At 37.1% G+C, this 16,706-nt stretch overlaps 1 protein-coding gene and 1 long non-coding RNA gene across 2 annotated transcripts in view; one reads left to right on the forward strand and one right to left on the reverse strand.

The window, feature by feature from the left end:
• The window catches only part of LOC129224017 (GTP cyclohydrolase 1-like), a 56,977-nt gene extending 50,946 nt beyond the window's left edge, over positions 1 to 6,031 (reverse strand). The window contains exon 1 of the mRNA XM_054858413.1: positions 5,645 to 6,031. Within this exon, the coding sequence (XP_054714388.1) occupies positions 5,645 to 5,939 (295 nt within the window). The 5' untranslated portion in view covers positions 5,940 to 6,031. The remainder of the gene's footprint in view (positions 1 to 5,644) is intronic.
• LOC129224018 (uncharacterized) overlaps positions 4,222 to 16,706 on the forward strand; it is a 51,335-nt gene continuing 38,850 nt past the window's right edge. The window contains exon 1 of the long non-coding RNA XR_008580667.1: positions 4,222 to 4,265. This is a non-coding gene — a long non-coding RNA (uncharacterized LOC129224018). The remainder of the gene's footprint in view (positions 4,266 to 16,706) is intronic.

Genomic DNA, 16,706 nt, shown 5'->3' on the forward strand with positions numbered 1-16,706 from the left:
TATTATAAAATTATGTTTTAGAACTTCAATTTCGTAATGACATCGGGGGAATGTTTTAAAAGCCCCTCCTCCTAACATCATCGAAAGTCGTACTAAATTTGCGCTTTTTAGAATCCCAGTTTCGAATAATTACCGGAGGAAAGTCGCTCATTTCATTCCTTTCCCTAACATTACCTGAGATGTCTACAATCGCGTCTTTAAGACTTCAAGTTTGCAAAATGTCCTAGAGAAGGCCTCGAAACTCCTCCTCCTAACATCACCAAAGATCGTCTGAAATAACCCTTATTGAACTTAAATTCCGAAAAGTTTCTGGGAGGGAGATTCAAGCCCCTTTCCTTAATGTGTCATCAAAGATGGCCTAAACTTGCGTTTTTGGCTTTTTATTCGGAAAAATTGCCTGTACAGGGTCCCTCTCTTGTATCCGTCCTTGGCAGTGGGGCTGTTTTTGGGGTAAAGGAGTCGGAGTCGAAGGTTTAAAATTCCAAGAGTCGGATTTTCCCTCAAAGTCCGCAACTCAGCCAGTGCTTGAGAGGTTAAATCAGGCTGATTTTGGAGCAAAGCATTTGAAGCCGGAGTAGATGGCTTCAAAATTCTCAGAGTCGGACATTTTCTCTCCAACTCCGCAGCCCTGGTTTAATGAACTAAACTCTTAAAGGGCCATGGGACATATGCGTCCCTTAAGTTCAAAATTTGTTTCATAAACTATAAATATAAATAATTTATAAATTATAGTTTATCCGTTGTATTGAATCATCTGTCTAAAACGAGTAAATTATTGCTTAAAAAGGCATTGCCATTTTATGCAACATCGCAAATGAAATATACATCGCTTAGAAACATGAAATTCATTCTACCATTTTTCCATTTTTCTTCAAGATTACTTTTTACTTGAAGATTAAAAGAACGAAATGTTATTGATGATCTACTTATTTCTAAGTTAAGTAATAAATTTAAAAAATTCGAAAATTGTTCAAAATAATGTTCAAATGGAAATATATTTAATTTTTGTATTTATCAAACATAACTAATTAAATCTTAATAATCACAGAAAATAATGAGAAGTAATCTCTAAGTTGCCATAAAATCTATATATATAAAAATGGATGTTGGTAAATTTGTTCCCTAAGATCTCAGAAAGTACCCGGCAGATTTGGCTGAAACTTTCACCGTTTGTTCTTTTTGGTACTGGGGAGGTTTGTAGACAAGTTCGAAAAAAATCCGATTGATAGTTCCTTTTTTATTCTAATTTGTCCAAATTTTCGCATAAATGCCCCAATATGACGGTGAAAAAAAAACGTGCACATATTAAAATTATGTGTTCATCGAAAGCGCTTATTTTTCTGCTGAAGACGGCATCTGTTAGAAAGTTCTAAGTTATATGAAAAACGAGCTATGAGCTTTTTTTTTGTTCCATGTTCGAAGGCTTTCCTCAACCCAATTCATTATTTAGTGTATCATCTCAACTTCCAGTTCAAAGTTAGAATTGTTGAATGTTTTTGTGTTTCGTCTGACTGAGGCTTTTCTTAAGTCAAATCTGAAAGAAACGTTTTTTCCCCCAAGATTGGCTAATAATAACTAGATTTGGTTGATTATTTTCCATTTAAACGGAACTTTAGTGCAATTAATGTTTTTTTAAATTATTTGTGCTGATTGGATTTTTTAATCATTATCCAATCTAACAGCTAACTGCTTAAGAGAAGACTTTTTTTCAACATGGCCAATTTTATGTGCTCCAAAGTCAATTCATCAAGCAGCTTAATAATTTTAGCACCAGAAAAAAAAACTAAAAATCTTGTATACAAAGAAGTTCTTGCTTAAACATAGGTATAACAATAAAATGTGGATGGCCTGTGTTTGCAAAGATAATCAATACTTTAAAAGGATCGTTAATAACAGTTAAAGATCGGTTAAGGACAAGGGCATTATATATAAGGAGTCCAGAGGGCCCGGGGTCCTCCCAAAATTAGGAAAAATTATAAGTAATAAGTAATTATTACAGGGAATTTTTGAAACTAGGTGCACCAAGCACTGGTAACCCCTACTAATTCCATTACCCGAGCAATGCCGGGTACGGGAATGCTAGTTTAAAATACAAATTCAGTTTTTTTTTTGTAAGAAACAGTTTTGTTAAGAAATGGTTTTTAACAGTTTGAGGAGAGAGGTGTTTACAAGTGTCTAAAATAATTGGGTGCGTTTATAAAAAATTTTACACAAACCCTTCTCTACAACGCGAAATTGCGACTTACGCGAGGGGTCTGGGAACGCATCCTTCGCGTAAGTCGGGACTCGAATTTTATAGTTGCGCAATAAAGACGACAGAATAAGAGTTGGCAGCATTTTTTACTTCTTTTAATTTGAGGATAAGACTGCTTCCCTCCTTTTTGAGGGACGACGGAGAGCCATATGTTTACTCGCTGCTTCTTGTAAATGCCTCCGGCAAAATTCACAGGCTCACCCCCCCCCCCCCCCCGGTTCTAAGAAAAGGGCGAATTAGAACATTTGTAAAGGAAAAACTATTGTTGTATGGTTTTATCACTAGAAGAAAAGGTTTATTCATTCATTTAATCGTAAAATGTGCCGCCCCCTGAAATGAACCGCCATTGGTGGTAGCACAGCCCCACACCAGGAGCCAGTTGTTGATCAACGAGGAAGCAATCAATATTCAGTAAATTATTCTTTAATTTATTGTAGGGACTGAGAGACGAAACTATTTAGGTGGTTAGTACACGTGTTCCAGTTCAGTCACACTAAAAGTGCTTACTTATCCCACTCTCTAACACCTAAAAATTGCCTGTGTAAAGAACCACTTACTGCTAGTCTCCTTGTGATATTGATTTCTTTTGAAAAATATGCCACTGTTTTTAAAAATAAATGACTCTATTAATCAATTTCAACTGTCAGCCAAATAAACGAGAATGCATAAAATCCCACCTATAAGATTTTATCCTATCTCTTCAGCTTTTTTTTAGTGAGTAACTTCTTCCTTTTTTAGTTTGATTAACTTTTGCACTACTCTTTTTTTTTTAACACGCTTTTATTAGCTTCACCTGTATGTATGTATGTATGTAACGGAATCTTGCAGCTCAAATTTCGCCCACTGCCTGCTATCGGATTCTTTTGAAATTTGGCACGCGACCTCAGACCCGATGACAATGCAATATTCTATAATCAAATTAACTCTTTTAATTGTCAGTTTCCTCCAATTTTAATCATTATTTTGGCATAAGTCCAACAATGGGAAAAAGGAAAAATTTAAAAAAATACATTAAAAAATGCTCGCAAAAATTATTTAAAAATATCTACAAAAGCCTTTAATATTTTTGCATCAGACAAAATTTGTTCCAATGTTCTAAGGTAATTAGAACATGAAATATAATTGTTTTTAACTAATTTCATGCCAAAATTTAGGTGAGCCTTCAACTGGAAATTCATTGCTGATCGGACCATTGTTAAACGAAACTTTTATTCAAATTTGAATAAAAGTTTCAAAGTAATATAAATATGATTTCCGCAAACATGCATCGATGACTCACAGTAGCTTCCCATCGGGGTGCCCTTGTCTTAACTTTAAGATATTACCTCGCACTCGTTTTATAAATAATTTCGTCAATTCAACTTTTACGAAAAGAAGTAATTGCAATTTTGCCTGATAATTCTCCAACATAAGACTAAAAAACAGAAAAATAAAATAATAGTTTAAAAAAACTTTAAAAAAAAAACACGCTTTCGTAGCAAAATGATCTAAAAAGTGAAAAATAATCTTTGGATGATAGTAGTTGACCAATCACTTAATTTTAATGTAAGACAAAAAAGCGTGGGGGGCTTCTTTATCAGTTGTCTTGAATTTCTTCCCATTTGTTGTCCAAGCAAAAATGTAAATAGACAGCACCCCACGCTTTTTTGGATTACATTAAAATTAAGTGATTGATCAACTACTATCATCCAAAGATTATTTTTCACTTTTTAGTCCATTTTGCTACAAAAGCGTGTTTTTTTAGTTTTTTTAAACTATTATTTTATTTTTCTTTCTAGTTTCATATTATAAATGTTTAATATTTCTTGTATTTTCTGAAAATTTTAGAATAAGGCCATTTTTTCTGCCTGAAGCACCTGAAGGTGGACTAGGTCTCCCAAGAGGACGTCAACCTGGACCCCCCAAGCACTTTGGGAATCCAGGTTCGGACAAGAAGCCGAAGACGCACAGGTTTCGAGGGCGCAAGAAAAAAAAAAGCGGAAGTCGCGCATGTTCGGGAGCGGAAAAAAAGGTAACAAAGCAAGCGGGTTCGAGGGTGAAAAAAAAAAACGGAGTCGCAAGGGCGCACAGAGGGGGGGGGGGAGGTGTGAACCTACCCGCGGGCCGGTTGGCCAGTTCGCCCCTGGAAGCACCACTCGATTTTGGCGCCCCCCCCCCTAAGTTTCCTACCCAGGGCAAGTACTTTGGCTTGCCCCCCCCCCTCTCCGTAGATCCGGCTCTACAGTGCGGCACGCGTCTAACTTAATCCACTTTCGCTCGAACCAGGAGTTATCGAGCTAGCTAAACTTTTCTCCTTCTGCTCATTCGACTTTCGCTGGAAGCAGAAAAAGGAATAATTAGCAAGAAGCAACCAGCGTTCCGCGATTTCAGAGCGCATGAAACGTCACCGAGAATTTAACGTTTTTTTTTTTTTTTTTAAATAGATATATGTCTGCGCAAATTTAATTCGCACAACACGTTGAGACTGGGGTTAAGAAGCTTCCCCAAAAAAATCATGAATCTTTCGGTACCTGGATTTCGCTCACTTTTGTTCTCGAGGAGTTCGAATGACATAGGTAGATGGATTGATAGATATAGTCGAATTATAATATATACAATAGATGTCATTGCCTGTGAACATTTTTATTGTTGTAAAAAGTTATCCCGAAGATGCATAAGATGTTGATTTGATTTCTAAGTTGAATAAATTTGAATAATAAAATGTTAAGCCAGCGAATTTGGGTGGAAGAAGGGAAAAAAATATGGTCCACCCTCACCACGAATTCAGCAACCCCAAAAACAAAATTATGCGGTTACCAAGAGAGAAGATAAACTGAAGAAAAACTGAACAACTATTTTAATTAAATGATTAAACTGTTCATTTTTATGACTCAAAATGTAAATTTAGACTTCTTTGGATTTTTTTAAAAATTCTAAAAAAAAAAACCCGTGGGAATTCCTGAGCATCAAAGACCTTCGTGCCAAATTCGACGAAGATCCGAAGTAAACTGGATTTGTGTAAGGAGCATACACACCCACCACACACATCCATTTAAATATATTGGTTTATTCGTTATTTTATTTCAAGAGATTAATTTTTAAAAAAAAGCTTCGGGAGAGGAAGGGGGTTCAGAGGAGAAAAAGCCTATGGGCACTTATGACTTAGAAAACCTTGATTTCTTTCCTTCTAAACTTTTGACAGGGGTGCCCACCTAGGGGGGGAGGGGGTCATGGCGCAGACTGCACCATTGAAATTCTTAGGGGTGGGGATTTTAGGATTATTTTTCCTTTTGGGGGCTCTTGCTTTTGGGGGTCTTCTCGATACTTAGGGGGGGGGGGGCAATCTTGCTCTTAGGGGTTGGGCACTCCTGATTCTGACGATAATATTTAGGTAAATTCAACTGAACTTACCTTCAAGTGTTTGGCCGTAGCCCTTAGTGAAGAAGAGGAAAGCCTTGGCCGCCCTCTCGGGGGTCTTGAGCAGCCCCTGTCGAGAGGGGTCCTCGTGAATGCCGCTCAGCAGTTGCCTGTACACCCGAGTCAGTTCGACCACCTGTGATGGTTCGGGCTCTTCGGGATCCAAATCGCGGTCGTAGGAGAGGAATTTCTTCATTTTTCGGCCGTGGCCGTTGGTCATCGGGGGTTCGGGCAACTTCGGCATCCTCACGATTGCTGACGAAGACGATCCCGGAGCCTTCTCCGTCATCACCGAGTGATTCTGAGGCGGAGAGATGAGTGACGGGAAGAAACTCGTTTTCGCGCGCTGGGGCGAAAAGAGGGCGCTGTTTGGCAGCCTTCGCGCGCTATTGCCGAAACGAAAGTAAATATCATCGAGGAAAATGACGCGAGAGAGGAAAAACGATTAAAAAAAGAAAGGAAAGAAATGATGTGCGTTCACGTTTATGTTACATCAGATGAATAAATTACGACAGCTTTTATTGATTCTACCTTTAAAGCTGATATATTATCGATCCAAGTCAGCACTGGTCTGATAACGATTTCGGAATATGTGATTTGTTATGTAAGGGGATTGATTTCCATGGGAGCTCACAGGACTTCAGCTCCTGTATTGACGTGGGAAGGTTACCTGCAGAAATAAGTTTTGGTCGAAAAATCGCAAGTGTGTCCGGGCGGTGGGTTGGGGGGGGGGGGGATACATGGCGCAGGGGGGACAGCGCTATTGAAATTTTTAGGGGGGATTGTTTTGAGGGGTATTTTTCACTTTTTGGGCTAGAGTACATGGAATGGTTAAAGTAGGTTTAGGTATTTGCAAAGCCCTCAAATCCTAAGGTCCTAAATCAGGGAAAGCAAAAGCTTATCCGTGACTTTTCTTTCTTGACTCAGAAAAATGACTTGAAATTACTAAAACACTTCTAATGAAACTTGTTGCACTCCCAAGGCAGAAAACGAATTTTTCATCTTTTTATAATCTTTTTTTCCCATCTAAAGTAAATTATCAGGCTTATAAAATGCTTTTATCAGAGCTCTGATTTCAAGCACTAAAATCCAGCAAAACAAGAGCTAAAACTGTCAAACATTCTTTGGGAATTGGAAAACTTACACGAATATTTTTAGCGAACATAAAGAGAAGTTGCCATAATTGAGTTTAAGACTAAAACTTTTGTCTTTTCTCTATAAAGCTCCCCTCTTTTCCATCGAAAAAAATGGTTCCTTGGAACCCCGAATCACGCGTCTGCAGTTTTATGCCAATTTGTGCTACTTAACGTTGTCATATTTTCTTTTACTTTTCTGCACAATGGTATTTCTTTATTTCTTAGAAAATAAGTATTTGTGAGAAATTTCGCTGGAGGTATGAACCCCCAAATCGTTACAACAACTTTGGTGGGGGAGACTCCAAAAAAAGGTTTAATTTCCAAATAAACCGCATATGATAACGCCATGCGGATGCTTTTTTAATGAAAAGTACTTGATGCGCAAAGTATCGACGATTTGTTGCACTATTTAGCAATAAGTTACTGCCCCTAAGCCAGGGCTAAGAGAGGAACTTCATGCAATATACCAGACACCCCGTTTATTACATCTTGAGACTGCAGTTTCGTTCTCATTTGAACTCATTAGTCAGGAATAGTGAATAACCGCTCTGGATATAGATGTCATCTCATTGAAGCTGAGAGCGCCAACAAACTGGTTGGTAAAGTGAATTTATCTCACCAGCGAGTGTCCGCAGCATGGTGCGGTTCGACTCGTGAATTGAAGGCAAAGCTTGGGTATTTAGCAGTAAGTTACCACCCCTAGGCCAGGGTTAAGGCAGAACTACATGCAATACACCAGATAGCCCGGTTATCACATCCTGAGACTGCAGTTTCGTTCTTAATAATTAGAACGAAATTAATAAGAACGAAACTGCAGGTTCAGGATGTGATAACCGGGATGTCTGGTATATTGCATGGTTGTTGGGGGGGGGGGGGGGGACTGTTAATCAAACTTCATATTAAAATAATGAAAGATTACAGAAAAAAAGCTGATGTGTGCATCACATGACTTCCTTTTATACCAATTTAATGTTATTTCCTCATTATTGGAAAATTTAATGTGATTCAATAGAAAACTCTCTAAATATCACCAACAGTGGCCAATTCGGAGCCACATTTAAAAAAAAAATTGCCAAATTTGTCGCCAAGTTGACGACAAAACTTGGCGACCAAAAGACTGGCGATATATCGCCAAGTGTCCGCCAAATTATAACAGCACTTGAGTTTACCTCGAAATTAACAATGATTTCCCCCCAAAAAGGGGCAAAAGATCTTTTTAGAAATACCCGAATGCAACCAAAAGGGGAGGTGCACAACTATACCCCACTAGGAGTCTACGTACCAAATTTCAACTTTCTAGGACGTACCGTTCTTGAGTTATGCGACATACATACGCACATTCGCACGTACGCCTCCACAATACCATTAACAAAATCTCTAAATTATACATTTTGAGAGTAGCGAAACTATTTAAACTATTTACTAATTGCCCCAGCTGAGAGAAAAAATGACAATCTGTCTTCCGCTAATTATTCTGACATTTTTTATGCCAAAAAATGTGCTTGATGAAAGAGAAGATGTTCACTGATTACTTACTCCCACATACGATGAGGGTGAAAAAAAATGCGGGTAGGAGTCAAAAATGTTCCGTAAAATCTTTCATTGTGGTGTGAATCCATTGTAGAAATTGGCAGTAGTGCATTTGTTTTAAAAAAGCGAGCAGGCTGAAAAGAGGTAGTGGTTCAATATATAGTAGGTTCCTGCGAGAGCAAAGTGCCTTATAATTAAAGCTCCTGCATATCCACGTACAAACTGACGTCACGAGAAAATTCGTTGTAATAAAGTAGGGAATCGTCAAAATGGATATTTCGCGTGTCTAGACTTTCTTAGGCACTTATTCACGTGTGGTTGAGTTGAAAAAAAAATTCAACATTCATTCGGGGGTGAGTAAAATGAAAATTAAGGTCGATTTTTGAGTGAAATATTTTTTGCGAATACAGTGCTTCCTTTTTTGTAAAAGGAAGTAAAAAGGTAATATTGTATTCGCGAAAAAGTTTCACTCAAAAATCGGCCTTAATTTCCATTTTGCTCACCCTCGAATGAATGTTGAGTTTTTTTTTCAACTGAACGACATGTGGATAAATGCCTAAGAACGTATAGACACCCGAAATATCCATTTTGACCATCCCCGAGGTAATTACAACGAGTTTTCTCGTGACGTTCTGTATGTACGTATGTATGTGCGTATGTATGTCGCATAACTCAAGAACGGTATGTCCTAGAAAGTTGAAATTTGGTACGTAGATTCCTAGTGGGGTCTAGTTGTCCACCTCTCTTTTTCGTTGCATTCGAAAGTTCCTCATTGTTAATTTCAATGAATACTCAATTGTGTTATAATTTGGCAAACACTTGGCGATGTATCGCCAAACTTTTGGTCATCAAGGTTTGTCGCAAATGTGACGACAAACTTGGCGATTATTTTTTCCAAATCTGGTTTTATTTTGGCAACTATTGGCAATATTTAGAGAGTTGACCATCGAATCACACTAAAATGTCTAATATTGGGAAAATTAATCTGTATAAACGTTTTTTTGCTTCAGTTCGCAGCACATTTGGGGTAAAAATAATTAGTGTTTCTTTGCTTAATTCAAGGCTCTATTATCATGAAATTGACGTAAAAGGAAGTCATGTGATGCATACATCATCTCGTTTTTTGAGCAATCACTTAACTGTTTTTGGCGTTCCTATGACTTTATTTTCCCACCGCCACCCTCCGCACCATCACCGTCGACCGGCTCCTCACGATGCTGCTCCTATAGCGAAAGCCGTCCCCAGGTTGCATCCATGTCCTACACACACGCGCATACATACACAACTACACACGCACACATACGCACGCACAAACACAAACACATACACACACATACACAAACACATACACACACACAAACACATACTCACACGCATACATAGACACCTACACATACACACACACAAAAACATACACACAACTACCCACACATTCATGCCTGCACACAGACGCAAACACATATGCCTACACACATACACATACAACCCCCCAACACACATTCATACACACAACTACCCACACACTTATGCCAGCACACAGACACAAACACACATGCCTACACGCACATTGTCAAAATTCAAATCATTTTTTTTTTGTGTGTGTGTGTGAAAGGCAACACCTCCAGAGGCTTAATATACAACATATATTGTTATGTTTCAAAGCAAAGAAATCACAAAATGAGTGCAAAACAAATAATAAGTACTCGAATTATGTTGATTCTAGGATTTTTCTCAAATTAAGAAACACTTATAATCCCTATTTTAACTAATTGAGAAAATTGCAGCAAACTTTATCATCGTGCAAAAAAAGAAAAAAAATCTTTCGAATGTCATAATTGGAGTTTTTCACTCCCCTATTGGGTGAAACGCATAAAGTTTTAGCTTAAAAATTTGAATAAAAACACTAATTCGAAATTAAAAAAAAAAAAAAAGCTTTGAGGTACAAGCTTCCGGGGTTTGAACTCATTATGTACCAAAATTCAAGGTTGTAGATGCTATAGGGTCTCCTGCCAACCGGGAACAAACAACACAAACAAACATAAACTTCGTCTCCTTCACAGATAATTGGATTGGCTCTGGGACGGACTGTGTTTTTTTTTAATGAATTTAACCTTTATATTAAGACACGATTTGCTTATAAATTACATTAATTCACATTAACATGTATGTTGCGACCTGTATGATACAGGGTTCATGTATGTCTGCGACCTGATTGGGAAAAGAAAAACAAGAACCCCAAATGATCTGGTTGACAGATGTCTCTTCACTCAGCATTCCTAAAACCTTCCTTCACCTTTCTCCCATTGTGGCTTTCCTGTGGCTGATTGCTGCACTAAAATGCAATCGTCGGCTCATTAATATGAGATGAAAACTGTAGACATTTCGAGATCGTTATCTGCGATGAGGCTTTGAAAATCTTCAGAATACAGATAGCTAGCTGACAGATAACAGAAGACTGCAGAAATGTGCAGTGTAATAAGTCATACAGTGTAATTTATCCCTCAGTTTTGTAATCGAGCGTGGAAATTTTTTATTCATGAAATTTACGCCCATCACTTCGAATTTTTTCCGGGAGGGGGTGGGGTGGCAAAAGGGTGTGAGCTCAATGCAATTTTTTTTGCAAAACGTTAAAAAACACGCACATTTCGCAGTGGCGTACCTAGCATGAGTGACACCCGGGGCGGTAACTTGTGGTGTTATCTCCCCCTAGAGACACAAAAGAGAAAAAATGTAAACGTGAAATTCATGCAATTTTCAGAAACAACTTTGTTTGTGTTATAACGAAATTTTAAGTGGGCTAATGTACAAAAAAAAAAAAAAAAAAAAAAAAATTAAATAAATAAATTAAAAAAAAAAGTGGAGTGGGGTTCGGGGGTTTACTCCCGGAATTTTTTCAAATTTGTAGTCTTGAAAATGCATTTTAACTTCATATTTTTCAAAAACTTGCACTTCCACTTAAGGTGCCACCACCTAGACGGGTGACACCTGGGGGCGGTTCGCCCCCCCTCCGTAGTGACGTCACTACATTTTGCATATTCCGACAGTACGGTTATCACATCCACATCCAGAGACCTTAATGCAGGAATAAGTAAATGGAAGGAGTAAGTCCAATCATTGGCCTAGTAAAAGCTGGAGATAGAGATCCCAAGGCACGTGACTCGAGAACGACGAATGGTTGACATTTTGTGTGAAACTATAAAAAGAAACGTGATTTCTTCCTATGCTTTGCTTTACTATCGATCCCGTGACTTGGGATATGTACTTCACTGATGAAAGTCTTCACTTTCTCCATTTTATCTCTTCTCAATGCCGCAGACTGCTTCAATGAGATGATGTCTTACTCCAACTCAGTTATTCCCTATTTCAGACTGATGAGTCCATAACATGTACGAAACTGCAGTCAGTGGATGTATTAATCGGGCTTTCGGAATACTGTATACCCAACTTAAGGGCGGTAACTCACTGCTTAACCGAGGCCTTCGAGATAGGAAGGCCATCCAACTAGCAAATGACGTCATCGTTCGTCGATCCACAATGATATTGGGAAGTGAGCGCTTCAATTAGTATTTTGGTTTAATTGAACTATTTGGTTTATTTATTATTGTCTTCTATTATTTCAGTAGCATTAAAACTTCTACTTTTTCATTTGAAAACATAAAAATGAACCAATAATCATACATTAAAAAAATCACTGAGCTTAATTCATAGTATTTCACATAAAAACATTTATAAGTCTTACAAAGTATTCAAATAACTAAACACGATTTTATTTTACAATCTTGTAAAAACGAAGTGATATATAAACATAGTTTTATTTTTCATTTGAAAATTTTTTTAACACTAATCGCATTTTAACTACTCGTATATTGTATTGAAACATTAAGTCTTAAGAAGTATTCAAAATAAATAAATGAACTTTCATTTTACAATTACATCAAAACAAAAAATAATTTTACCATTGTATTTGAATAAGAATAAAATGAAATTTTAAAATATAAATAAACATTTTTACTAAAGTAAACGGGAAACATAATTGCAATATGTTTCAAAGACATAACATCATGTTAAAATACATAATACCAGATTATTAATGTTAGCTTAGCAAATTTATACTTGTAAAAAGACATGAATGCTTGGGTGCCATCCCTCAAAGTAAACGGTGCCCTACTTCCTTCAATTCAAGAAAAATATTCCATAAACATCTCCCCCATCTCCATTAAAATTTCAAGGGCACAGTTATTTATAACTATAGCCTTTGAAAAGCTATCATTATTATGAGACTATGATTCCTACCCCTCCTCCCTTCGGTGGGCACTCTCGAAAAGTTACACAGGAATTCAACTTGAAAAACGTTAATTAAAGAATGAATTATACAACATCATGAATACTGTATGTTGTACATCAAAAAAATTTATTCAATATCAAAGCAGCCTTTTTTAAAGAATTTGGCTACTTTTCCATTTTCAGCTTTTTCTGCTGCTAATGATTCTTGTGTATGGTGGGGGGGGGGGGGGGGGGGGGGGGGGGGGGGAGGGGCCTTTAATAATTCATCATTTTAGGCTTTTGAAAAATTATTTTAAAGAGCATTAATTGATGACAAAGTAACCTTTTTCTAAAAACTGCTCATAGAATGACCATTTTAGCAACTTTCTTCAATACTTAAAACTTCATATATGTTAAATTTAGATCAACATTTTGCTGAGTAGGCTCGTTTAGGAATTCAGTGTGACATTTTTGTGACAGGGGGAAGGGAGAGGATAACAAGAAGTGTGACATCACGCGTTGTTTATAACAATATGCTCATGTTGAACAGCGTGACATGTAACAAGGAAGGGGGGAGGGATTTGTTCAAAATTTTGCAACATCCTTTATGGACAGCCCCTTAATTCAATTTATGTTACAGTTTCAGAGTTCCTGAAAGCTTATTAACAGAAAACCCAAGGAGTTCAAAAATTATATAGTTCAAGACATTTTGCCTTTTTTAAGCATAACAAACAAACATAGAGCATTTGGCAAAAACACGTTGTGTATCCACTGCTCAAAAGTAGTCTTTCGCAAGCCCAGAAATCATGAATACCGTTAACTTAACCACAATGTGTGCATAAATATCATAAAACTTAAAGACAACAGTACAAAAAAAAACATATTTTTTTTAAATTTGCGCACAGAACCAGCTTGTTTGAATAACATTGCAGGGGCGTAATTGGGGGAAAATGTTTGAGTATCGAACCCACGATCTCCGGCGTTCAAAGCTAATCTTCTTACCTCAGAACTACGGAAGCCCATCAAGGAATGTTTTTTGATCAAAATAACACATGCTAGCGTATGAAACAATTTAATCGAAACCGAAAATATAAGATTAGTTCAGTCAAAAGCCTGTTTCAATAAACTTGTTTACATATTAACTGAATATCAACACCAAGTTACGTTGCTTCTGATAGCAACAAGTATATTCGCAGAAAATTTTTACATATGTATATTGTCAGCTTGGAAAATCCATTTCGAATAAATGCGTGTACAATGTTGAAAAAATAAAGAAATAAAATGTTGCAAGTAAACTGTTTCAAATATTTAATGCAGTATGCTGAAATTACAAATTATAGACTAAGATATCAGAAAGGAAACTGACAATTGTTTGTGTAATGGAGGAAAAGTTAAGTAACCTTAACTGCATGAACTCTATGCATAAAATGTTAATCTATTTATGTAAGAAAAGTACTTACCTCCGAACTTTAAAATTTATTCCATGAGGCGCCCGATTTTTTTTCTTCGCATGCATGTTGTTCGGTAGCGCAAATCACTGACTCACTTTCACTCGCAAACACTCAGACACTTACAAGACTTATTATATATATTTTTTCTTTAATGGCCTCTACATTCCGGTACGTTTAAAGGATGAGATAAATCCAACAGTATTGTGTTCAAGAATGTGCATCCGAAGTTACATATTTCCTATTTCATCTATTTCAGTCAGAGCAAGCAACACTACTGTTACCTTGCAAACTGCACTGCTTTCAAAGTTTCGCGCCAAGTTCATAGATCGACGACTGGTGGCTTAACGAAGCGGGGGGGGGGAGAGGAGTTGTTTGGCCTGTTAACACGTGTGTCTCGACTTAACATGCACACTTGTTTGTTCTCCTCAAAGTTAAGGAGAGGAGGCAATTCACTCCCCTAAACGACGGGCCTGTTAGAACTATTAAACGGTGACAGAAATAACAGATTATCAAGTTTTGTTGAAATTGGTTCAGCAGATTTTGTGTAAATAGGGAAGTTTTCGATTTTTCAATTTTATTTTTATATGATAGAGTAACATGTATGAACATCATAGGTGTAAAAATTTTTGCGATACGATAAGTAGTTTTTTTTAATTAATTTTTAAAGTTCAAGCGCTTGTGACGTCAAATGGCGTAGGAAGTGACGTCATGCGCTCTTCCGATAGGGGAGAAGCCGAAGGTCACGCATTCGACTTCGAAGACGAAACGTAAAAGGCTTATCTCCTCTCATTTAACTCCTCGCGTTTCTGGAACATTAAACCTCTCATCCTCTCGAAAATATTCGAATATCATCATTCATGTTACATGAGGAAGATTATTTAGATTGAGCTTTAACAAATCCGGTCTCCATAGTGTGTTCAAAAGGATTATTGAATTTCTAAAAAATAAAAATATCAGCGCGCTCAAAATGTCCCTAGCGAAAACAAGGGATCTTCGGCGGAAGGCTGCCCATTCGCGCCCTGTGACGTAGGCTCGTGATGTTTCAGAAGAGCGCACTTTTGCGCGTGGATTTAAAAAAATTCATTAAAAATCAACCACGGTGTTTTAAAATTCGGCGATGGTGAATTTTTTAGTTTTGAGGGTCAATTAACAATATCAAATAGCCAAAATATGAACATTTAATAGGTTGCAACTTCCCTATTTGGACATATTATGTGTCTGTTGTATAGTTCATAAGAGGGTCAAAGCAACTACATATCGCATCAGGGGTTCTCAAACTGGGTGCCGCGGCACCCTGGGGTGCGTTAGGAAGAGAAGAGGGATGCCACGAAGTGTACATGGTATCAATATATATTTAAGATGGGTGTGAAAAATAAGGTCATTTTTCCCAATCCTTCTCATTGATGTAGCATAGTGAAAATTTGCTAGATCGTGACTTCATTGTCATTAGAGACAATAACTGATGATAAAGTGTTATCAACAAGCAATTTCTAGTTACCAAGCAACAGAAACCAGGTAACAAAATTTATCACAGAAGAGTGATGTCAAAAGTACTTGACCTTAACTTTATTTTACATTAAGTTTCTTTTCTACATGCATCACTGTAGGATACTAGTATGCAAAAAGTTATTTATTGTTCGTGAAACCTTATTTATGTTCCTAACAAGGCTAAACCGTCTTTCTTTGCTAAAACTGCTGAACTGTTTAAAATAGTAAAAACTTAAATTTTCACTTGTTTAATTTTTACTTCCTTTTACGAAAAAGAAAGTATTGTATTCGCGAAAAAAATTTCACTCAAAAATCGACCTTAATTTCCATTTTATTTACCCCCGAATGAATATTTAGTTTTTTTTTTTCGACTCGACAACACGTGGATAAGTGCCTAAGATTACAGACACGCGAAATATCCATAATGACGATTCCCGAGTTAATTACAACAAATTTTCTCGTGACGTCTATATGTACGTATGAATGTATGTGCGTATGTGCAAGTGTGCGTATATGAGGATGTGCATATTTATATCGCATAACTCAAGAACGTAAGTCCTAGAAAGTTGAAATTTGGTTCGTAGACTTGTAGTGGGGTCTAGTTGTGCACCTCCCCTTTTGGTTGCATTCGGGTGTTTCTAAAGGGGTCTTTTGCCCCTTTTTGGGGGTAAATCATTGTTAATTTCGATGTAAACTTAAGTGATGTTATAACTTGGCGATATATCGCCAGTCTTTTGGTCGCCAAGTTTTGTCGCCAATTTGGCAACAAATTAGGTGATTTTTTTTAAAAAATCTGTTTGAATTTGGCCACTGTTGGTGATGATATTTAGAGAGGAAACTATTGAATCACATTAAAATTGCCAGTAATGGGGAAATGACATTAAATTGGAGTAAAAGGAAGTCATGTGATGCACACATCAGCTCGTTTTCTTAGCTTTTATAAATCATCCGGTGACCATGCAAATGCTGGAGCCAATTCAATCATAAATGAGCGAGATACTGGGTTATGAACCTCAGGGTGGTCTTATTTGGTACTCTTACCTTATTAGAGATGGACTGGGGTGCCCTGAGAAAGTTCGAATTCTTCAAAGGGTGCCGCGAGTCGATAAAGTTTGAGATCCCCTGCGTAACTCATCCAGAAAGTAAGTTTCCCGATATTTTCTCATTTAAAATAAACGTAATTAGACG

The sequence above is a fragment of the Uloborus diversus genome, chromosome 6, assembly GCF_026930045.1.
Source record: "Uloborus diversus isolate 005 chromosome 6, Udiv.v.3.1, whole genome shotgun sequence".
Classification (NCBI taxonomy): domain Eukaryota; kingdom Metazoa; phylum Arthropoda; class Arachnida; order Araneae; family Uloboridae; genus Uloborus; species Uloborus diversus.